The 23449-nt window shown below is 40.3% G+C and overlaps 1 protein-coding gene across 4 annotated transcripts in view; it reads right to left on the bottom strand.

The window, feature by feature from the left end:
* The window catches only part of kif13ba (kinesin family member 13Ba), a 50879-nt gene that overhangs the window by 16567 nt on the left and 10863 nt on the right, over window positions 1–23449 (bottom strand). For all 4 annotated transcript variants that reach the window (XM_080885017.1, XM_080885018.1, XM_080885019.1 and 1 more), the window contains exons 4-27: window positions 15331–15343; window positions 14829–14889; window positions 14613–14705; window positions 13515–13695; window positions 12142–12229; window positions 11303–11437; window positions 6440–6552; window positions 6137–6248; window positions 5822–6034; window positions 5630–5740; window positions 5344–5478; window positions 4682–4812; window positions 3447–3533; window positions 3123–3313; window positions 2760–3039; window positions 2476–2638; window positions 2235–2390; window positions 1966–2115; window positions 1353–1478; window positions 1059–1232; window positions 756–913; window positions 544–676; window positions 256–411; window positions 42–141 (exon numbers count right to left, since the gene is read on the bottom strand). In XM_080885017.1, the coding sequence (XP_080741143.1) occupies window positions 42–141; window positions 256–411; window positions 544–676; window positions 756–913; window positions 1059–1232; window positions 1353–1478; window positions 1966–2115; window positions 2235–2390; window positions 2476–2638; window positions 2760–3039; window positions 3123–3313; window positions 3447–3533; window positions 4682–4812; window positions 5344–5478; window positions 5630–5740; window positions 5822–6034; window positions 6137–6248; window positions 6440–6552; window positions 11303–11437; window positions 12142–12229; window positions 13515–13695; window positions 14613–14705; window positions 14829–14889; window positions 15331–15343 (3260 nt within the window). The remainder of the gene's footprint in view (window positions 1–41; window positions 142–255; window positions 412–543; window positions 677–755; window positions 914–1058; window positions 1233–1352; window positions 1479–1965; window positions 2116–2234; window positions 2391–2475; window positions 2639–2759; window positions 3040–3122; window positions 3314–3446; window positions 3534–4681; window positions 4813–5343; window positions 5479–5629; window positions 5741–5821; window positions 6035–6136; window positions 6249–6439; window positions 6553–11302; window positions 11438–12141; window positions 12230–13514; window positions 13696–14612; window positions 14706–14828; window positions 14890–15330; window positions 15344–23449) is intronic.

Here is a 23449-nt window from a genome sequence, read left to right as displayed (position 1 = left end):
GTGCACATCAATATTTTGCATACTAATCTACGTATTTTTACCTGCTTTGCTAACCAGGCTCTGTAGGTGCTGATCAAGGTATTCCTGTCTCTTGGTGAGAGCACCTAACCACTGCCGCCGTAACCGTTCCAGGTCTCTTTCCTGTCCACCAAACAACTCAGTTAATCACTCCATCTTCTTCTTCAAGTCAGCTACTTCAAAGGTAATTTATGACTCAATGAAAGTGTAAATCACACTGTAGACAGAGTGGTCTACCTGATAACTGTCCATCTCATCTGCTTCCTGGTTTGCTGTGGTGTTTCTGATCTCCACACAGCCCACTGATACAGCGAGCACAATCTCTGCGATCAGGGGCATAGTGCCAGAATCCTGAACTGAGCGCACGTCCACCTGGATTCTTCTCGACTGACCCTAAAGGAGCATGAGGAGAAGGTTGAGGAGGATTAAGAAGACAAGACACTAGTTAGAATATTTAGAAACCCGCTTTTCCAGTTTTCTGATTCAAACAGGTTGACTGTTTTTGTTGTGATGTGTCATCCTCACCTGCCGAAGCTGGAAGATTCCTCCGGTCCGCACATCTCTGGCAGGTACCACTTCCACTGGAACAAAGTCTCCATTCTCGTTTATCTCCAGGATTTGAATCCACAGCTCGAGCTTACGTGTTACCTCACTCCATCTACAAAATCAGACACTGTTTGCACACCTGTGCTCCTTGCAGAACAAGAATCTATATGTACTCTTTCTGTTATATCTACCTGTCTCGTAATGTGCGTGTCTTAGCTTGGATGATGCTGAGGTCCCACAGTGCGGGGTTTCTTCCAGCATCAGCCTGTCTGTGTCCGTACACCTCAATGGCGACTGCCCCTTCTGTAAGGTGCTCGATAAATTCCTCAGTTACGGACACAGCCAGCTCCTACATAAGCCCCCAAAAAACAAGTGCCATTCAGACCAATCCACAACACATTTTCACACAACTAGAAATCAAAATAGACACCGCTCAGGAAAGCTTCTTGATTTGTTGCAAGACTTGAAATTCTCGTCTTCCCTCCCATGTTTACCTTGCAGCTGTCAAACACCACCATGCAGTGTGGGTCCTTGTTGCTGGGTGATGAGGATGACGTGTCAACTTCGGGAGCCACGATGATAGGCTCAGGCTGGTCCCAGAAAGAATACTGACAGAAGACGAAGTTGGACAGGTACTGAGGAAGACCAGTAGCCTGCAGGATTTTAATCTGTGGATGACAAACGGGAAAAATGAGATGCCAACTAAACATACCTAATAGTCCAGGAAGTATTGGGAAGATTCAGATGGTCTGAATGCACTAAATTTTCTGATGAGCTATGAGTCTTACCATGCAGACCAGTTTGCGATCCTGAACTTCAATGTCCTGGTTGTTGTCAGGCTCATCTCCTCCAGCCATGTTATCCTCTAAGCCCCCTCCAACTCTTACCACCTCCACATGCAGGCGACCTGCAACCTAAACACAGCAAGAAAACATCCTTTAGCCTTTAGTATAAGAAAAATACTTTTTTTTTAACGGGGAAAGATGCAAAGCTGTTTTAATAGACTTCATGAATAAAAGTACAGACTTGAAAATGAGAAAAGCATGTCAATTTTTCCCAGAATTTGTTCCTTGTCCCCAAAGACTTCCTGTATCTCTGGCTGTTCTATTCTATAGCTGCTCATTCACCACTCAGATTTCAAATGCAATCATGAAAATCAGCTGAAAGTTTACATCAGCTTCCTGGAGTCAATTTTTGCTATCAATCTTTTAACATTTTACCAACACAATTCCCTGAATATCATGCAAACTTTTACTTTTAAATTCTGATCTCAGTGAAACTCTTCCTGAGTCACAGTGAAAAGCGTAATACCATACCAAGTCTAGAGACTGTTTCTGTAAGTCAGGGCTACTTCTATAAGAAGAAATTAAGGAATTAAACTGGTGACAAATTGTGTTCTACCTCTCCTTTCTGGTTGATGATGGGAACAGCGTACTGCAGTTTGACGTCATAGAAAAGACAGGAAAGGAAGACGTTGGCGACGCCGATCAGACTGTGGTTTTCTTGCTCATCAAAAAACGGGTCCGCTCGGCGTAAATATGGACACATTGCCTGGACAAGGAAAATTTTAATAGGTAGATGTTAGAGATGTGCTTATTATGTGTGACTTCATAAGATTCCCAATAAGTTTACAATGAAGCTATCATGGTGGCAAATGGCTGTTAACTCACCTGGTCGTCTGGATTATTTAAGTGGTAGTCCTGCCATTCCTGGTACAGCTCTCTCATGTCAACCAGACGGTTCTCCATCTTCTCCAAACTCCAGATCTGTTTGCCCCGACCCCGTCTTCGAACCTGGATCGCTGGTTCACTGAGCACTGCATCCCTCTACACACAGACATACTTATAAGCTTTTGGGAACACCAGAGGACAGGTCACCCACATGTAAGGTCTTCATGTTTGTGTTTACGACCTTGCGGTTTGCATTAAGGTTGTCTGATGGGATCTGCAGAGTGACTCGGTACTCTGTGTGACGTTCCAGCTCATCTGCAATGAAACAGGCTTCTTGTACCAGGAGGTTCGCCCTGACTATCTGCTCCCTCAACCTCCGAAGACTCCTCACCAACACAGCCTCCCTGCAGAAGGACAACAGGTGGAAAACAACATGAAGGGAGACAGGCGAACGGATGGATTAGGAAAACCAAGTTGGTATTAATCAGCACATTATGCATATTCCTAAAATTCAAAGAAACTCACCTGTCCTCACTCCACTGCCTCAGTCTGCTCTGAGCACTGCTTGAATGGCTCATCCCTCCTATACTGAGCCTCTCCATGCTGCGATAGTGAGATTGCTGTCCTGGACCTTGCTGCCCAATTGTTGGCCCTCCAGACTGACCTGTGGACAGGCGTTCTGGGTTGAGCTTCTTACGCAACTGCTGGAGCTCCTGCTCGTACATCTGCCTCTGTCGCTCCAAAGCAGACCGCTTCTCCTCTTCGTGCTGCCTCTCCAGAGACTGGAGGACTGCCTGCATGGGGTCTGAATTGACACAACGTTGAGAAGTCAGACAGGAAGTGAAAAAGACATGCTGTTTTCCACAATAGTGTCCTAACACATCTTACCATTGCTGCCCAGGGCTTTCATCATGACCTCTGTCTGGGCAAACTCATACGAGAAGCTGACTTCACTGGACACTTCACTGGCTGTATCACCATCTGCATCCAGCTGTTCACTGCTACCACTGTTCTTCATCACGCCACCTTCACCCTCTTCATCATCAGCAGCCCGAGAGCGCCGCTTAGGCAGGTTGATCCTGAAAGTGAGTTAAATGCATTCATCCATGACTCAAAAATATTTTATGTAACTTTAACAAATAGCCCAAACCGATTGATGGGAGGTTTTTTAAAGACTTAAAATATAAATTAAATAGAAAGAACAGCGGTTACCTAAAGAAGTGGTTGTTTCCCCAGAGGATTCGGTCCCCATGGTGGAGTTGCAGAGCACTGGTTACTGGAGAGCCATTAACACACGTCCTGTTTAAAAAAAATGGTGACAATAGTTGGGAGTTGCATTTATATTTTTAAAGAACCTCAAACAGAAGCTGACGCAACCGACTGAAGAAAACATCTCTTTTGGTAAGAGGACTTTAACCCTGGTGGGGTTAACTACACTATGTTTAGCCTCATCAGCATAGGGCCTGTATAATGTAGCAAGTTCCAAATAACCAGGACATCTTTTTCTTCTCTGGCTTTACTTTGTAATCTTACATGTTGGACGTGTATTTGTATTTTATAGCTTATTTAACACCGATGTACCAGCCAGGAACTGCACATACAATTAGGTAGTAGCTAAATCTAGCACAAGGGATTGTTTCTCTCATGAGAATGTTTTTGTGAACGGTCCCTGACAAATACAGAGTAAAACTAAACTTAACTACTCTAACATAAGCAACGCTCACACGAAGGCGTTTATTAACTAAATAAGTCAACCTAATGTTTCCCAGTGTAGTTACAAGTGTGTTCACATAAACTAGGCATTTTTGCACAAGGGTGACAAATTGTATATTTTAGAAAAGACAGCTATAACTTTAGTAAAATAAAAAGAAGCCAAATGCATATTACAAGCAGTTTAGCAACATATTTGCTGCAGTCTTACTAGATATAAAGCAGTCAGTGTGAGACAGGAGAAATAAAGTATGTATATAGGTTTGTGTAGCATAAAGATACCCTTATGCAATTTAGAACTCTTTTAGCACCTTTTCTCAACTGATGGTGCCAAACTATTTGAGAGCAACAGGTAAGTAGGCTGACCTGTAAATTCCACATAAAGGTCAACCAGAAAAAGGACTACGTGTTTCTGTAGCCAGCAGGAAGGGGGGAAAAAAGAATCAGGATATAAATTTCACTCCACTGGTCACAAGTTAATAAGGGAAAAATACAAGGTTTAGAATGATTGCTGAAAGCTACTGACTCTCTCTCTGTGCACTGAGGCTGGTGAGAGAAGCCAGCTGGCCAGTGGGCAGTGGTTTTGTGTGTGCTGATCTCTTATCTTGAATATAACCTGCTGAGAAATAAACCACCTTTAGAACTTTAAAAACCCTAATTTTAATCCAAAGTTACCCAATTAAAACCTTGCAGTGTAATTCTCTGAACTTTGTTTGTGTTACGTTTGCGTTCCTTACCTAGCGTTGCGGTAGGGGGCGAGAATCACAGCTGCCTCTGCTGTGATGTCAATGACACAGTGCTCTGCCTGGATACCCATCCCGCACAGCTGAATGTCCTGGGAGTCTGCTGAGCCCACTTTTGTGTGTTCCTGAGATGTTCAACATGTTACAATCAGCTGACCCAAACAAAAGGGGAATAAAGAGCCTGTCTAGAGGAACACATCACAAATCTATGGGATGTTCCAGTTATAATTACAATCACAACTGATCTAAATTTTACTCCTTAAACTTTATCTGTTCTAATCGAGCCCATCAAACAGCAACATTATTATGTTTCCATAACAGCTGGTTGCCTTTCAGGTTTCGTATAAATGAATGAAATTTCCTCTTAAGCGTTTTCAAAACCCAGTGCAAGTCACATGACAACTGGTTCTTCTTCAGCTTGCTATTAAGAAAAATGAAACTTCAGTTTCTATGATTCAAACTGTGTAAAAAAAAAAAAAAAAAAATCTCTTACACATCTGATCAAATTTAGTTTTTAGAGGACAAAGACTGATCGCTCATTAAGCTGCAGTTACACAACTCTGGTTTAAAAAAAAAAAAAGTCAGGAATAATACTTTAGAAGGCATTAGGTAAAGCATGATGGGGACTCTGTATGTGTCTGTGTGTTCATGCAAACCTTCAGGTAGTACACAAGCAGTTCATTGAGTGCAGGATCAGCATTAAGGTTGACAAGAAAACTCTTATCGTCTCCAACTTTAATCCCTGAAGACTGAAGAGAAATACCCAGACTCTCCAGCTGCTTCTGACGCTCCTGCGCACGCACACACACAAAAAACATCAGACTTTCAGCTTTTAAAGTATCTGAATGATGCAGTTTGAGAAAATAAAGACACTGTGCACTGTAATTATTACACTGAATAAAAACAAAATCAATTACATTTGATGTTTCTTGTGCGTCTCACCTGTGCAATCTCCTCAGTTTTGCGAAGCTTCTCCTCCCACGTGACCGTCATCTCTTGAATCAACTTTTCAGACTCCTCCAGACGGTCTTTGAGCTCTGGAGCTTTCAAAGACTGGCGATAATAAAGCACATGACAAGCAGGTGAGGCAAATACTTCAACACGGTGATTGCTTAGATTGTGAAGATCTCTCACCTCTGCCTGTGTCAGTTGCACTCGTAGTTTTTCGACTTCCTCTCGGAGCTCCCTGATGATGCGAGCGTTGGGATCTTCATTAACAACAGCATGGTTAACTATGTTCTTTGCTCGGTCGGCATAACGTAGTGTCGACAGCGTCTCCTCGTAGTTGTCTGCCGCTGGACTCACAGTAGCAACCATTGCTGTCCGACTGTTACCTCCCAGGCAGTCCTGGAGAATTCATAAGGGGGGAAAAAAAGAAAAAAGTAAAATATAGAGGAAAAAATGCTATAAAATGTTTTTTGCTCAGGTGGTCGTTTATGTTTATCATACCTTCAGTAACCATGTCAAAACAGAGTCTCTGTAAGGAACAAACTTGGTCTTGTTCTTGGCAGTTCCTTGTTCAGCCAGAGCTGAGATCACTAGACCCAGAGTAGTGAGGGACCTTGCAAACACAAAGAGAAGAGACCAGCTGATGGACTGATAGCAATCATGTAGCTCTGTCTGCTTGTGTGTTGAGATACTTTAACGTCAGGCTTGAATGACCTTGGAAGAAATATAACCTTTATTGGGAAAACATTTAAAAAACTGTTTATGTACTGTTTCTCTGTATCCATGTTTTAATTGCTTCATTACTTGTTGATGTTGCTTCCTTCCTTCAGGCGCTCTCCTGCTGCTCCAGTCTTTGCTGCTCGCTCACTTCCAGCCAAGTCTACTAGGCTCAGCCGACTCACCTTTTCCCCACTCGTCTACAGAGATACAGAAAGAGCAAAAAGGAAAATAAAGTCTGATTACTGTCCCATTTGTTGCTGCATCCATGATGCCTTATGCACTAGAGATGCTCTAGCAGGGTCCTGCAACCTGCGTTGGTGTTTCTGTCCACTGTAAAATGTATTTGTAAATGTATTTTTTTCCTTCCTTTCTCTGACTTTCCACTGATGTTTTTTTCCCCAGTGTAACAAGCAATGGAACAAAAAGCCATGGTGTTCCTAGGCTGGTTTAAAACATATCCAGGGGTTGCAGTAAAGATGATTAGGCACATCTGAATTAACTTCACTTACTTCAGAAAGCCGTAACACTGACCCACAAGGGGTCTGACAAATCTCTAATAACCCTTAAGGAGGCTGATTTTTAAGCAGCTACTACCTGAACACATTTCTGTATGCTTTGAAGTTTAACTGAGCAATATCCATTCTTGTCTTCTATACTTCTGATTCTTGTAATTCTACCAACCAGAGCACACCGTTATCTTTCAGTGTCTTGATGACAGTTTCCCTCTGTGTCTTCCCAAGGGCTGTTGAAGAGGTGGATATCACATCTCTATCTGTATGCCACATCCACTCCTGATTGTGACAGGTCAGCAGCTGACAAGGCTGAATCTAACACCTGATCAACACCTGCTGACAAGCCAAAGCAGCCCATCAGCTAAATATCAGCAGATGCAGTCCTCCGTGTGTGTCAACTGTGCACTTGTCAAGCCACCTTGCTTTTCTGCACACATCAATGTTTTAACAAAGTCGCATACAATGTCATGCAATTACTGATCAGCTAAGCGGCTGATGATCTGTGGTGTGACATGTCTGAACTTTACCAGGTGTTCTTATGTCGAGCCTCCAAAAGGTTTTGGCTGAATGTGCACACAGATACAATGATAATGGTGTTCTTGTAAAAGAACTGGTTCACTCCCACTCCCACATAACTCCATAAATCTCTATCAAGTCCACACTGCTCCACTTCAGTTGCAGCCTTGCAGACTCAACAAGCCAACTTCACAAGATGAGACTACCTGCTCCCTTACCAGAAGAGTAACCCCAGTACACAAAACGCCAAATTCATTACATGATTCACACTGTGCTACGGGTGAAGCCGAATATACTTAACCTTCTACTGCTTTAGTTTCAGTGTTGTGACCTTTAGGCTCTTCTGGACTGCAAAGAAACATTTCAGCAAACACCATCCTAACTATTCTTTGACATCACTGGTTTTAATTAAAACAAAAACAAGCTCTTTCTTTTTAGTGTATATTCATCATTTTTCTGATTCTAAACTTTCATCAAAATCTTTACAAGTTGTTCAACATTTCAACAAGCTTGACTATTGAGACTTAAAGCTGACCTACTATGAGGATTTTTAGCTTTTATTCTTGGAGATTTATTGAATCTGGTTCGCCTACTGTCTGAAACAAGCGACTTTAGCATCCTTTAAGCCAGCGGTCCCCAACCTTCTTTACACCACGGACCGCTTTATATCCGACAATATTTTCACAGACCAGTCTTTAAGGTGTCGCGGATAAATACAACAAACTAAAACCAGTACTGGTGCCAAAAAAAACAGAAGATTTATTCATAACATAGAGGAAAAGACCCAGGGTTAACAGAATTAATGATAAAAAAAGATTTAAAAAAAATAATGCTAAAAAACAATAGCAACCTTGAAAACCATAAATTTCACACCCAAGCCTCAACTCTCGCGGCCCGGTACCAAACGACTCACGGACCAGTACCGGTCCGTGGCCTGGGGGTTGGGGACCGTTGCTTTAAGCCATTAGAAGCAACTTAGAAGCTGAAAAACAAAAAAACTGATGCTCTATATATCTGACAGTATTACCAATATTGTTATTTGTGTTTCTGTCTTTTCTGAATGGCTGACTCTCAAAAAAACAAAAAGCAAAAAAAACAAAAACAAAAAAAAACAAAAAACAAAAAAAAACACACACCCCCTTCCCCCCCCAAAAAACAAAAGAAAAACCAAGAACAAAAAACAACCAAAGTCTGAACAACAGGCCATAGTTAAGGGGTGGGCAACTCCAGACCTCAAGGGCCAGTGTCCTGCAGGTTTTAGATCTCACCCTGGGTCAACACACCTGAATCAAATGATTAGTTCATTACCAGGCGTCTGGAGAACTTCAAGCCATTTAAATCAGCTGTGTTGGATCAATGACATCCAAAACCTGCAGGACACCAGCCCTTGAGGCCTGGAGTTGCCCACCCCTGCCGTAGGGGCTGCTATGCTCACTGGCCAAGCTGCACCTGAGCAGGAAAAAACCCTCTGAAACAGAGTTTAGGGCAATCTGAAATCTCGGCTAAGAAGGATTTCGAGCATATAAGGTGATGTCATGGTTAGAAATACAACCATGACTAATATGAGAATACACTATTGTAACCTATTTTATCAGGATATATAAATGAAAGAAAATAAGGAAAATCATAATAAGCTAACTTTAGCCATGTGTTCTGTTACATGTTTTTCTTTTATTACATACAGAAAAGCTTTTCTACATTTTTTCTACACTACATTTCGCAGCAGTTTGTTTGTAGTTGTGAGAATGTGTATGTGTTACTATAAAATAAACATTTGTTAAAGGGGTTTTCATTGTGCTTGGAAAGCAAAGCAACCTTATCTTGAGAAGCGGATAAGTTCAATCTTAAATCTTAAACAGCTGCATTGCATTGTCACCTTGAAATCTCAGGTAAAGTAAACTCAAACTTGAATTCTGAAAAGACTCGCTTATGAGATAAAGCTCACCCTCAGGGACAAGTGATACAGATCAGCCTCACACCAGCACAAGTGTAGATCCCCCAGGACTGAGCAAATTGTTAAACAAACAAGAGATGTTTATCCGTAACAGAAAACTAGACCTTTTTTAAATAATGCCCTGAACTGAGAAGTCATGTTAGACAGCTACAGAGAGCGGGGAGGCAAAGCTGATGACTGAATAGCACTACCACATGAGAAGCCACAACCTTTTGTAATTCAGTAATTTTAGCTCCTTACTACATCATCAACGATAGGATCTGTAGCCCGGAAATATAAGACTTGGAGATAAACACAAAAGTCTACAGTACCCTGACACTTTTGTCTTGTTCGAGTCTTAACATCTAACTAGCTATTCGAATAGTAAAAAGAGGAAAATACTTTATTATTAAAGCAGGGGAGTTGATACTCGAGTCAGTAACAAATGTAATGCTGTAATGTGTCTGCTCATAAAACGAGTGTCGGGGCATCAACACACAGATACACATGGTAAGAAATAGGGTCAACTCTGCAGTGCAGAAAACAACTGCTGGAATACATTTTAAAAACTCTGCATTATACTACACAGCCTGCAAAGTGTTTTATGACACAGAGAAACATCAGGAAACCATTGAGATATAGATAGGTACACATGGCCAAAGCGCAAACAAATTTGACCTTTGAGTTGAAAGCGTGGCTGAAAAGTCCAAACAGGACAGGATACTGAAAGGAAAACCAGTGACAAGATTCTGAGTGTCAGAATGACTCATCCAGCAACAGGTGATTCTGCTACTTGTCAAAGGTTGCCTCTTATTAACCTGCCCCCAACACAGGCTGCGTCATTTGAGGGCGGAGATGAGCTCCAATTCAAAGATCAACGGTCACTATTTCTTTAAAACTGGGGACAGATTATATATTTAGATTGAAGAAACTTGGAAGCTTAAATACGTGTTGAATATTGAAGTTGACTACCTTAAATGGTGTTCTCAGGGTCTCAGAAATACTGCTTACCACTGCCTAACAGGGTTTCAGTGCCATGAAACGAGTCCAACTCCCTAATGACTAATGCTCTGCTAGTCAGAGGATCACAAAGCAACCTAAATATTGCAGTCAGCACGGCAAAAACAGAAATAAAATTACTCAAATTGCACTGAATGGTCAAAATTGTGTTCTTTGGAATAACACAAACCAGTAGAGATTTTTAATCTGATGTTCACTTATGACGGGATAATAAAATAAAATATAGTGTTAAAAGTAGCAGAAGGATGTGTCAGCTAAGTGATTCACTCACTGACTACACAGTTTATGCGTTTGCTGTCTGTTAGACTTTGTTCAGCTTGATGAACCTACCGGCGAATTGTCTGGCCAACTCAGTGACTGACTCTGGGCGTGACTTGAAAGGAGAGCAGGCTGTATCAACTGACAAACTCACAGTCATGTCTGTGAATTATTAACAGGACTTGCTGGTAGCAACTCTAGCTGGAAATAAGAGCAAGGATCAGGAGAGACTAAGTGGGTCAGTCAGGACGGAGAATTAGTCATTTAAGTCTTTTCTTAAGAGTGCCTGGTCACATGGCGGAGCTGACATCATCCCTTTTGGTAGCTTTCTTTTTTCTTGTGGTTTAGATATTATTAAAAATAGCAGAAACATTATCGCACCCCAAAAAAGTTCAGCAATCATAATGATTAAAAAGTAAAGTCTCAATCATTTCTAAAGCTTTAGATTTCTCGTGCCCAGCAAATCCTTGCAGGCCTTTTGAAGAAAATCTATGTGTGATTGATGTGGCTAGACAGTGTAGAGCATATTTGAGAGCTTAGAAGTGGGTGGATGATGCAGCAGCTTGATGGTGCAGGGATGAGATTATGGCATGGGGACTGAGGGAACATGGTTTGAATCCAAGTTGGAACAGATGTTAACTAGTCATCTTTATAAATAACAGACCAGTCTTGTGTGAGCATGTGTGTGTTTGTGTTGTTATATCTTACCCCAGACTTTAAATCTTTGAGTGTGTGTGTGAGAATAATGTTGAAGACTGCATGCGATCGACTGCTCTCCTCATTCATGTTGGTAGCAGCGACAGTGCGTGACTTATTGCCCTCTGACATTAGAGACTCGATGTCCTGAAGGAAGAAGACACAATAAACAAACAATACAATCATTTTCATAGTTTCCCATTTTGCTTTAATTTCAAAAACAGATTACATGACAGTATTTTACTAAAAAAAGAAAATGCTAAAATATTTTGCCATGCCTTCATAAAAACCACTATTTTGTCACATAAAAGAGAAAATGTGACAAGCATCATTACAAAGCTCAAACTCCAACCTTTAATACTTATGCAGCGACAAGTTCATGAGTGAGGATGGATGGATGCAGAGATACTGTAACCATGACATTTAGCTGTAAATTATAAAATTGTTTGTTTCACTTTTATTTGAACGTGCTTTACCTCACTCCAAAGAATAGTTGTCAACATGGCCATAAATTACACGGCACATTCTTCGCCTATTTTTATATTTTATAATGATTATAATTTATAACTAGTGCGGTTGAATCGCCTGAAAATCACAATATAAAAAAACAAAATGTTATCACCATTTTTGATTTGGTTGGTGAGACTACTAACATTTGGTACTTCAAGTGATATAAATACTCAAAGAGGACGGTGAGAGGAAATGGCAGCAAGAAACTCTGTTCAGGTGTCACAGAAAATCTGAAGAACTGATCAGACAGGATGTGTGGTGCAGTGCTGCATGGTGGATGTTTGGGGTAGTAGGTGACATAAATGCATGAAAGGTTTTTTTGTTCAGTGAATTGTTTTTACCTTGTAGCTGGCCACTGCTAGTCGAGACAGGCCATCCACGTATGGACCCAAAACTTTATGTTCTCTCACCCGCAGTGTTTGCCTACCCCTGGGCATAGAAGAAAATGAGGTTTAAAACAAAGACACGCAACATGGTCACTCGTGACCAATTGCATCCAATGCTTGAACAATGATGTCCAAGCAGGGGAGGCAGTAGAAGCTAGGCTTGCTCTGGTAACCAATAGAAGTCCACAGTGCACAGTTCACACTTTGTGAGCACTTGGCTCTCTGACCCCAATTCTAACTTGCCGCAGATCTAAGAACTTCATCATTATCTGACCCACAGCAGAGCGCATATGGCAGTCAGATGGTCTGCTAGTCTTTGGTCCGTTTTATTGAGGTTAAAAGTCATGCAGTGAGTGAAGGTCAAAGGTTATAGTGTCTGGGACAGCAGGCACAGGCCTGGGGTCCTGATTTACAGCTGACCTGCTGGACACGAACCGGACAAAAACAGTGACTGCAGGGCAGAATGCTAATCTTTTTATGCACTGACCACAGCAGCTGGTGGATCCAGAACAAATGACAGACTTTCACTGATTTATCAGCTAATCTGAGTTTATGTTAGAGCAGAGCTGCAAGCTGGTCATTAACCAGAAAAGTAGACTTACAGCAGATGTATTTTAGTTTATTGGAATTGTCATTATCATTATTAATGTGCATTTTTTTTTTCAAATTATTTGGAAATAAAACATTTAGCGTCTAAAATATTAGAAATATAAAACATTTTCTATCAATGTTTCTCCAAGAACAATTTCAGGGGTTGTGCCTGACATGCAGGTCAAACTCTCCAGATATTCAATATACAATAAAGTCAAATGCAGAATATCTTCAATCATTTTTGCTTGAAGAATGCCTTGAACAATTCTACACTTTCAAAACAGTTTCACATGCATTTTCTAAGAATCAACTTATTAATAAACTGAACAATAAATTTAAATGTGTTCTTATTCTTCAGTGCCTGTGTTTACAGTCTTTTAAATATGTAAAAATGAGTTTGCATTTGAAAATACACCGAAGACTGATGTAATTCTACACCTGCTGGTGCTGTTACAACCTTTGTGGGTTTTACAGTGAGTCAGCTCTAAGATGCTGAATCTAGTTTAATAGGATACTAATATTAGAAAGGCAGAATCTGCATTATAAGGATATGAGACGAAAGACAAACGTTCTGTAAATCTAATACGCTATTGATTTAAATTTGGCTCGTGGAAGGGAACTCAACCAAAGGCAACTACTGAATTGTTTAGGATTTATCAGAGCTGCCACACCTTTCAAATGAAAAACGAAACCACCCACACATTTGTAAAAGGGCTGATTGAGGAATGAAATCATACCCTTTGGGATCGAGCAGATCTCGGACCTTCTCATTGTAGATCTCCATGTAGGAGACCTCAACAGTGAAACTCTCCTCCTCCCGCTGTTCCTTCTGTGTCCGTTCAAACAAAGCACTGCACAGTCGAGGTATCAGCCCTGGCTGATCCACTGAGCCCATCATAGTGTACGACTTTCCCGAGCCTGCAAACACGGAGACAAATACTCCAGTTTCAGGAGACTGACTGCAGCAGGTATAGTTAAATGTAAAATAATTTCTTGTCTTTGTGGCAGCTGATACAAAACACTGCCACTAACACACAAAGTAATGATGGTACGATTGTGAAATTATTAAAGAATGATTTCACCTGACAAACAAGTAAAAGGTTCGACTCATTATGACTCATGTGTAGACAGTGGATCAATTTATGAGCTCCAACTTGCTGTCGCAGGGTCAAGATTATATGTAAAGTAAGAGTATGATAAGCGCTCTACACATTATGGGACATGAGATATCTGAAACATGTGCATGTATTTTAACTTCTGTGTCTTATTTGTACTGAAGAAATGCAAGTCGGTACAAGTGGTAGTCCACAAAGACACTCCTAAAAAAGCTTTAAGGCAATAAAATATAGATAGAAATCTGCCACATACTGTAACCAACCCCTGAGACTCAATACTTGAAATGTGCAATTCACTTGTATTTTTATTTTTTATTCCTATTTATTCTATTTATCCCCTTTGTATATTTTATTTATATTTGTCTCTGTATTTATTTATTTTTTATATATATATATATATATATATATATATATATATATATATATATATATATATATATATATATATATATATGTGTGTGTGTGTGTGTGTGTGTGTGTGTGTGTGTGTGTGTGTGTGTGTGTGTGTGTGTATATATATATATATATATAACAATTCTGTAACTGTAACTTCGGTCGTTGCTGTGCTTTTTGGAAGTCGAATTTCCCAGAGGAACCCACCCGAGGGATTAATAAAGTTCTATCTTATCTTATCTTATCTTATCTTATCTTGTTAAGTTAGACGCTCTGTCATAAAATAAGATTCACCATAAATATGTGAGTTGTCCAAGTGTAAATTACCAGTTTGTCCATAGGCAAATATACAGGCATTGTAGCCCTGGAAGGCATTGTGGAGAAGACTTTCCCCAAGGCACTGGAACACCACCTCCTGACCTGCAGTTAAGTGGCACAAACAGACATAGTCTGTATAACTGAAGTATATATTTAGTTAACACATCTGCTAGTGATATTTTAATGCAATTTCTTTTTGAATGATTAAAATAAAAATTTACATACCTGCAAATTTTTCCTTATCTGTCTCATCCATGGACCAGAAACAATAATCATAGGCAAAAACCTGTAAACACACAGACAAAACAGCACCACCATGACATGTTATACTGGAATATGTAGTCGCACAAGCCACCACAGTAAAAAAAAAAAGGTGTATATTGTGTTTTTAAATGCTCAAATGCTCAAAATGTGTAATCATAGCGACCATCAAGTCTCAAACGACGATAAAAATAATCACACACAGCAAAGAGAACCAGTGGAAAAAAACATTCAGTTTCTAGGGAACAAGTATTGCCTCAGGATTAAAATAAAGGTTCATAAATTAAACAAACCATTTTGGCAATAATGGTTTTACAAATCATTACTTTATATCGCTGCCTGTATGGTTGCACACAGCTCAGAAACTGAGCTGAAGTAGTACAGCGGTGCCTTTGTTTAAAACAGATGATTCACAACCATGGAATTAGTGTTGAAAATGTCTGTGTGTGTATTTGTGTGCCGTTACCTTGGACTGACTCCTGATGATGTTGGGAGGATCGAGGTCAACGGGAACATGTGGAAAGACAGAAAGACGGCATTTAGTGCAAATTAAAAGGATGCAGTAGGATGGGCTTTCAAGGCTAATTTTGACCCTAATGTGTAGCATGCAGAGATAAAAAGAGAAAGAAATTTATATGTGGGTGGACAGACAGGCAGACTGGATTAATGTCATTTGCTTTAGGCTTTCCTTGTTTTAACATTTACTTTAAAACATAGCCATTGTTGTAGTTGTTTACAGCTTCTGTGTCACATGTCAAAAACAGCCTCTCGGGGGATTTGGGTGTGTATCTGGGTGTTAGGGTGGGCGCTGCATTCATCTCTGAGGGCGTAGTAAATCGTTTCAGGAATGCGTGTGTGAGAATAGCACTAGATGTGTGAGATAGAGGGGTACTGAAGCTGGCAGTGTGTTAACCTTTAAAAAGAAGTGGAACAGCTCTGTATATCTGTGCAAGCTTTTACAGAAAAACTAAGGAAATATATACACAAGCAGCCTCAGTCATACACACGACAGACATCATGAGCTTTTAGCCAACAGCTATGTCCTTCAAAATGGTTTCCTCCAGTAAACAGACGGGAACTCCATCTGGTTTTCTCTGCATATGAGGAAATGTCAGTACAGGCTAACCTAATTTTAAATAGTATGTGCTGAAAATGAATTATAAGCTCTTAAGCTGGCAAATCAATAACTAAGTTACAGAAGCATAAACATTTGACATCAACCTGCTCCACAGATTATAAGAAATACATAAATTAGAGCATGGTTTTACATTATTATATGCATGAAGTAAATGAGTATGTGTCTGTAAATATGTGCAGACACATATGTGATTCCAGTTTCCACATCTTGGAGTAAAAGTGGACTGTTCAATCAATTCAATAATTCTTACTTCCCACAAAAAACACAACAAAATGTGTGAATCTGAGTGTGCAGAGAAAACCAACCATTTTAGAATTGTCATTACAATATGAAGTATGACTGAATACTGGTAAATCAAGCCTGGTGTAAGGTTACTAGCAGCCAGCTTAACTGTCAAATCTCCTAAGGTGCTTAAGCACAATAATTATGCAAGTTCACTTCAGGCCACATTTTACAAGATGGATCATTTAAACTTAGGCAAGCGATCGCATTTGACACATTTGCTGAATTGGTGCCAAGACGCCGTTATTACTTAGTGAGAAAGAAAAAGAGCTGGAGGCCATACACAAAACATTCTACTGCAGCAACTCAACTGGATTTTCTACTCTGGAGGAATCGCAATCATTTTGTTTTATATGGTTTACTCACACCCGTTCTAAGTGCCAATCTCTTTTGATCAGCATTGCACTTCACGCTGCATTCCTATTGGTTTGTTAGTCAACACGGGTCAAACCAGGGCTCACAGCATGAGACAGTCATCCTAAATTTGACACTGTCTGAATTTTGTCCCAGGATTTATCTATTAAAATGTCCTACCCTGAACCTCTCACAGTGCTACACAGGACTACCAATCTGTGGTTAGGGTCAGGCCGAACTCTCAAAGCATACTAGTGTGACCCAGGCCTGCAGATTCTTTTCAAGATCAAGATTTTCAGTGTGAAGCCACAAGCACTGATTAGATTGGTGTTCCCTGAGAGAGGGAGTCTCTGGCAGTGCCTGTGACTCCTTCTACCATAGTTCATATTCACTTCAAATGCAATAAGGTTTTGTCTGTTGTCCTTTATTCTATTCATCCTAACTCTCCTCTCCTGTCACCTTCTTCCTCCATTAGTGCAGTGGTGGTGCTGCCCAAAGGGTGAGGGCAGCTGTCAGCCAAAGAGCTGCATCAAGTCAGATCATCATCTGACTCGATGGCTTGAGGAAAGAGATTTCTAGCGGTTTAAAAACCCACACTCAGAAATACTTCTGCCACCAAGGCCTACAACCTTTCACCGGCTTCCTTCTAAAACACATTACTGTACAGCTTAACATTCGGCAATGAAAACCTTGCTTAACCGAACTGTTCCCATTAGCATTAATCCTTTGTCTAAATATCTGAAACACATTTAGGCCCTCATAAAGATGGCATCACGAGAAAACACACTTGCACAAAGACATCCTCACACCTGTTTCCTTTTACCCATGCACATTCTTTATAAACCACTATAGCTGCAGTTCTTGCACAAACCAGCCAGCAATCTGTAACACTTCATATTTCACAGACGTTTCACTGCTGATGTGTTGCATTCAGAGAGCAGATGCACGCAGACCGATTCCTATCTGCTGTGTAATTGATACCAGTAGCTATTCTTCAATAAGTATCCAATCAGGACTTCCTACAAATGTTTTAGAGGGTTTTGTCAATGCTAAAAAGTGAAGTTTATTTAAGTTCCCAAGTTAAAATTCATTAATAACATTTACTCTCTTAAAGCACAAAAAAGGGGATGAGGTAGGAGTAATTTTATACACTATAGTTGTCATCCACACCCTTATTTTCAGATTTTTATTTTTTTTTAATCCTATTCTTGGGGGCTTTTCAGAAGTCTCCCTGCAGATGCATCTCCAATTCAAGGATGAAGCTAACTTGACAGGTTTTGACATACACAGTGATGACAGCTGTCACAATTGCTTCAAAGGCTGCTGGCAAGAAGGGTCACCCATGTTTTGCGTGATATGAAGCTAGGGACCCCCCCTGACCAATGAGCGAGGAGAATGAGACGGTCAGGAGAGCTGTGAACCCGCCTCGTGCACTTCTATTAGTCCCTCCCTGCTTCGGCCTACTCCTCTGCTCTGATCGCCGTCATTTAAAAAAATAACTTAATGCATGGCTGCTTTCCCCCCCTCCTCTCTCTCTCTCTCTCTTCTGTTCTTGCATTCCTGCTTTCTCTCTCTCACTATCTCTCTCTCTCTCGGACTGTACCATCCATGGCGATGTAGGGAGGAACAGGAGTGGATGATGGAAAGAAGGCTGAAGGTAGCCAAGGGGTTTAAGGAGGAAAGAGCCTGAGTCTGAGACTGGAATGTTAAGCTGAAGCACAAAGAGCATAAGAGCAACACGGCACATACTGATGGCACATGACAACAGTTTTAGTACAGTTTACACAGGTTGGTATGTTATAGAACAATTGGCCCTCACATGGTGTGTAAATGATTAAATGACCTGAATTTATCCTCCTATATTAACAAACTGTACTCTCCAGACAGCATACAATGTTTTATACATAGCACATTTTAAACCTCTGCACATTCACTGTATATGTGCAACAGCAACCTGCTATTCTTCCGATGAGCAAAAGTCAAATAATATAGAGAGTCTGCTTTTTCTGTCCTAGTTCTTACTGCTCGATGTTCTGAATGAGTAATTAATTAACCAGTTAGATGTATCAAGTCCCCCCCCCCCCCCCCCCCCAAAAAAAAAAATAAAGCCAGAAAAAATCCTTCTGAAAATGTATACATTCAAGACTCACTGTAGTTTAAGTGTGTCTGCAGTGATCATGTAAGTACTGCTGACATTAAGCCCCAAACCAAATTGAAGCCCAAGTAAATCTAGTTCAGTTTCTCAATCCCTGTGATGCACTTTCAGCGGAGTTCTGGATGGTTACTTTCCCTGCCTGCATTCAACCCTTTGCAGCAATATGACAGAAAACTTGACCTACAAAATATAAATAGATTGCATCATTTGTATTATCAGGCAACTGAACAGTAGAGCAATTTGTACACAAATAAGACAGACCAAGCTGTTTATGCGGCTTGGCTTTGATATGAACACTGAAATTAAGGCTGCAGATTTTTTTTTTTTTTAAGTTCCACCATCTCATACACTCAGGGTTAGTTTACCACTACTACTAAAATCCACAGCTGGGAGAGGATATAGTAAAGGTGGCAGTGACTATCGCAGCCTATTTATATATTTGTGCGATCAGCCAGTGCTCTCCTGCTTCCCTCTGGTGCTAAGCAGGTAAAGTATGCTCAATTTATTGATGTGCTTACATTTAAGCTCTCTTCTTATCGCTGCACTACAGGCCAAACAAAGTCCATTTATCTCCAAGATGTTCATGGAAAAGTCAAATATTCAATCGACTGCTCACAGTACACCAAAACAATTCAATTTCTCACACATTTTAATTTTAGTTTTTATGGCTGTCACTTTCAGACAACAAAACTTATGGATTAAAGATTGCTGTGGACCCAACTCTGTATTCTCTTCTCAAATATTAAAGCTAAAAGCAAATGAACGTGTTAGCTTGGACTTCGCTGTTATTGGTTAAATCCTATCTGACATTCGGATAAAAGATCAGCTCGACCCAAATTCAAAAGCTGATGGAATACTGGTCACAATGTACTTATTTTTGCACTGATGTATTCTGTTTTTATATTACATGTGACAACAGGAGCTAGCAGGAGAGCTAATGTAGGAAGCTAACAGTGAAGAAGAAACAGTTTGGAGGTATTTAACACCACCTTTACCAACACCTTTTGTTTGTGTGTTTGGTAAAGGTTTTCATTTAACTGCAAAAGATGACTAAAATGATCTGATAGGAATGTAAATCTCCAATGAGATGAAGCTTTGACCTCAATTTTTTTTTTTTTTTTTTTTAAATCTCTTAATAGTCTTGCCCCTTGTTATTTCTCTGAGTTGCTTCACCCTTGCACACCATCCCATGCTCTTAGTTCAGCTAACTAGATGCTTTTGACTGTCCCAAAGATATTTTATACATCCAGAGGAGACAGTCTTTGCAGTTTTGGCTCCTAAGATATGGAATGCCCTGCCATTGGAGGTCAGACAGGTTCCATCTCTTGCTGCTTTTAAAACTTATTGAAAAACACATCTTTTCTCCTTGGCTTTCAACCAAGAGTAAGTTGTTATCCATCTTAAATTTTTACCCTTAGTATGTACCGTTACCATTTCAAATGTTTGGCCATCTTCTATGAATTAAGTTATAGCTGATTAATTGTTATATTGACACTTTGGTCAGTTGTTATGTTGTTTTTAAAGCGCTTTGGAAATAAAGTGATGATGATGAACATTTCAACATTTTCTCTTGTTACATCCACAAACAGATGTATTTTATGTGATAGACACAAAGTAGCCCATAACTGTGAAGTGGAAAGAAAATAAAATTTTTGTATTTAGCCCTCCTCAGCCAATTCTTTTTTGAACCTTTAATTTTTGGCAATTACAAGTCTTTTGGGGGTAGTTCTCAACTGCTAAGTATCTACTTTTAAGATTTGGGCAGTGACTATAGATAAAAATTAGCATATGGCTAAATCTGATACATTTACAGCAATGTTTATTAATGTACATTGTCCCTCCTATAAAAACAAAAAAACAAAAACAAAATAACAACAACGACAACACAAGCTCCACCCCAAATTCTCTTTGTGAAAATAGCTCTAGTGCAGTCAGATTGGAGGGACAGCGTCTGTGAAAAGCCATTTTCAAGTCTTGCCACAGATTCTCAATAGGATTTATTGGACTTTGGGCCATTCTAACACAAATATGCTTGTAATATGCAACATTGTAGTTCTGACTGTAGGCTTGGTGTGGTTGTACTACTGGAAATTCTACTTTGTGCTCCTTGCCTGGACTGTCAGTTTAGGTGGATGACCATATCTTGGTAGGTTTGCTTTAATGGACTGCACAATGCTCTGCGAGATTTTCAAAGCTTGGAATACGTTTTTAAAACCTCCACAACTTCATCCCTGAACTGTGTGGTGTGTTACTTGGTCTTCATGATGCCATTTGCTATTAATCATTAGTTATTATTAATCTTTTTTTGGGGGGGTTCCCCCACAGCATGCCTTTTGTCCAGCCTTCCACACATCACCCTCATCCAGTTGCAGCAGATGGCTGCCCCTTCCTGAGTCTGGTTCTGTCAGAGGCTTCCTTCTGTTAAAAGGGAGTTTTTCCTTCCCACTGTTGCCAGGTGCTCGCTCATAGGGGATCATCAGATTGTTGGCTTCTTTATAAAATAAAGAGCCTTGAGGCAACTGTTGTTGTGATTTGGTGCTATATAAATGAAAAACTGAATCAATTCTGAATTCTCAAACAAGCCTTTGAGGCTGTCACAGAACAGCTGTATTTATACTGAGATTCAAGTATGACAGGTGGACTATTTACTAATCAGGTGACTTCTGAAGGCAACCGGTTGCACTGGATTTTATTTAGGGTTGTCTGAGTAAAGGGGGTTGAATACACCAGACTTTTTAGATTGTTATTTGGAAAAAGAAAATGAACACTATATAACATTTTCCTTCCAATTCACAAAGCCAATGCATCAGTATCACCTCTACTTGCAAGAGCAGGAATAATGTGGAGTCATAAGCCAGTGTGTCAGTCTTTTCCATCTTGATTCTAATGCAGACATTTTATTAGTGGACCCCCAACACATGGTTGGTTCACACTGAACAAGTTAAGCACCCGCCCTTACTTTACATTCAAGTGCCATCTTTTCGACATTAACACAAACACTGTAGAGCATTCACTCCCAACACAAATCTTAGTGAGCACAATAAAACCACTCTTACAAGCACAATGTATACTGCCCTCAGACATATGGTGTTACACACACCTCATCCAGCATCAATTCAAGATAAGGGGCCACATAGCCACTTTTGTGTATCGCCTTGGAAACCAAGCCGCCTGTATTTGCCTCGTTGACATCTGATGGGAGACAGATCTTTGTCAGAGTGTGTCAACATTCAGCTTCACGAGTCCAAAGCAAACAGCCTCAGGTCATCATGCAAACTGCAGCGACTGATGACGTGGCTGTAGGGAAGTTAGCTGCCTGCTTATCAGACACACAAGTGCAAAGTACCCTGGCAAAGCAATGCAGATCCTGGAGGTAAGGACATCTCTGGTGAGAAAGGACACATGGAAAAACACCAAGGATACTAAGTTTAATGAGAGATTTAATATAAGACGAAAAAAAGACCAAAAAAATCCCCCACAAAAAACTCATTAACCTTGGTTGACAGAGTGAATAGGGAGGTAGATAATTACATCATTAATGTATCTTTGATGGTCAAGAAATTTCCAACTTCAATCAAAAATGTATCACCATTATAGTGAGTCATAGAGTCAAAGGAGCTTGCAAAGAAAAGCGTCTGGACTTCTTTAAGTTGGCTTGAAGACGTTTCACCTCTCATCCGAGAAACGTCTTCAAGCAACTTAAAGAAGTCCAGACGCTTTTCTTTGCAAGCTCCTTTGACTACGATGACCTGGATGACTGAGAACCTTCACAGACATATGAGTCATAGAGTGGTCCCCTGAACAACTAAAGTGGTCTGCCCAGGAAGAACTGAATCAGACCCACACACAGGACACACAACTGAAAGGGAAAAAATAAGGAAATGCCTGCTGAGTCCTTTCAAATACTTGTAGTTGGTATCCGCACTGCAAAGTTGTTTTTTGGTTATTTTTGTTAGTTGTTTTTGTTTCCTCCCTCAAAGGTTTTACCCAGGGGAGAAAGAAAATCACCAGTAGTGTAATAAAATATTTTTAACTTAAAATATAATTACAATAATAATACAATACACAGTCATTAACGGGCAAGTGAACACCCTGTAAATGAACCGTCTTAGTGCTGAGGTGCATCTTTTCAGTCCAATGTTGAAAAACGGCTAGCAGAGAAAACTTGTGCTTTAATAATTTTATTATTTAATAATTTTATTGTAGTACAGGCTGTCGTAAAGAGGCTGCAAGTAAGCCTAAATAGAAAGGACAAGCTCTGTTGTGTTAATTTTGTTTAAGGTTTAGGGCGATCGTGGCTCAAGAGTTGGCAGTTCGTCTTGTAATCGGAAGGTTGCCGGTTCGAACCCCGGCTTGGACAGTCTCGGTTGTTGTGTTCTTGGGCAAGACACTTCACCTACCGCCTACTGGTGATGGCCAGAGGGGCCGATGGCGCGATATGGCAGCCTCGCTTCTGTCAGTCTGCCCCAGGGCAGCTGTGGCTACAACTGTAGCTTGCCTCCATCAGTGTGTGAATGTGAGAGTGAATGAATAGTGGAATTGTAAAGCGCTTTGAGGGTCTCGAAAAGCGCTATATAAATGCAATCCATTATTATTATTATTATTATTATTATTCACCCATCCTGTACACAACCTTGTCTGCTGGCTGCCTTTCTT

This window comes from Rhamphochromis sp. 'chilingali', assembly GCF_963969265.1.
Source record: "Rhamphochromis sp. 'chilingali' genome assembly, chromosome: 6".
Taxonomy (NCBI): Eukaryota; Metazoa; Chordata; class Actinopteri; order Cichliformes; family Cichlidae; genus Rhamphochromis; species Rhamphochromis sp. 'chilingali'.
The sequence above is the reverse complement of the archived record's forward strand: the minus strand, read 5'-3'. Positions and strand labels throughout refer to the sequence as shown.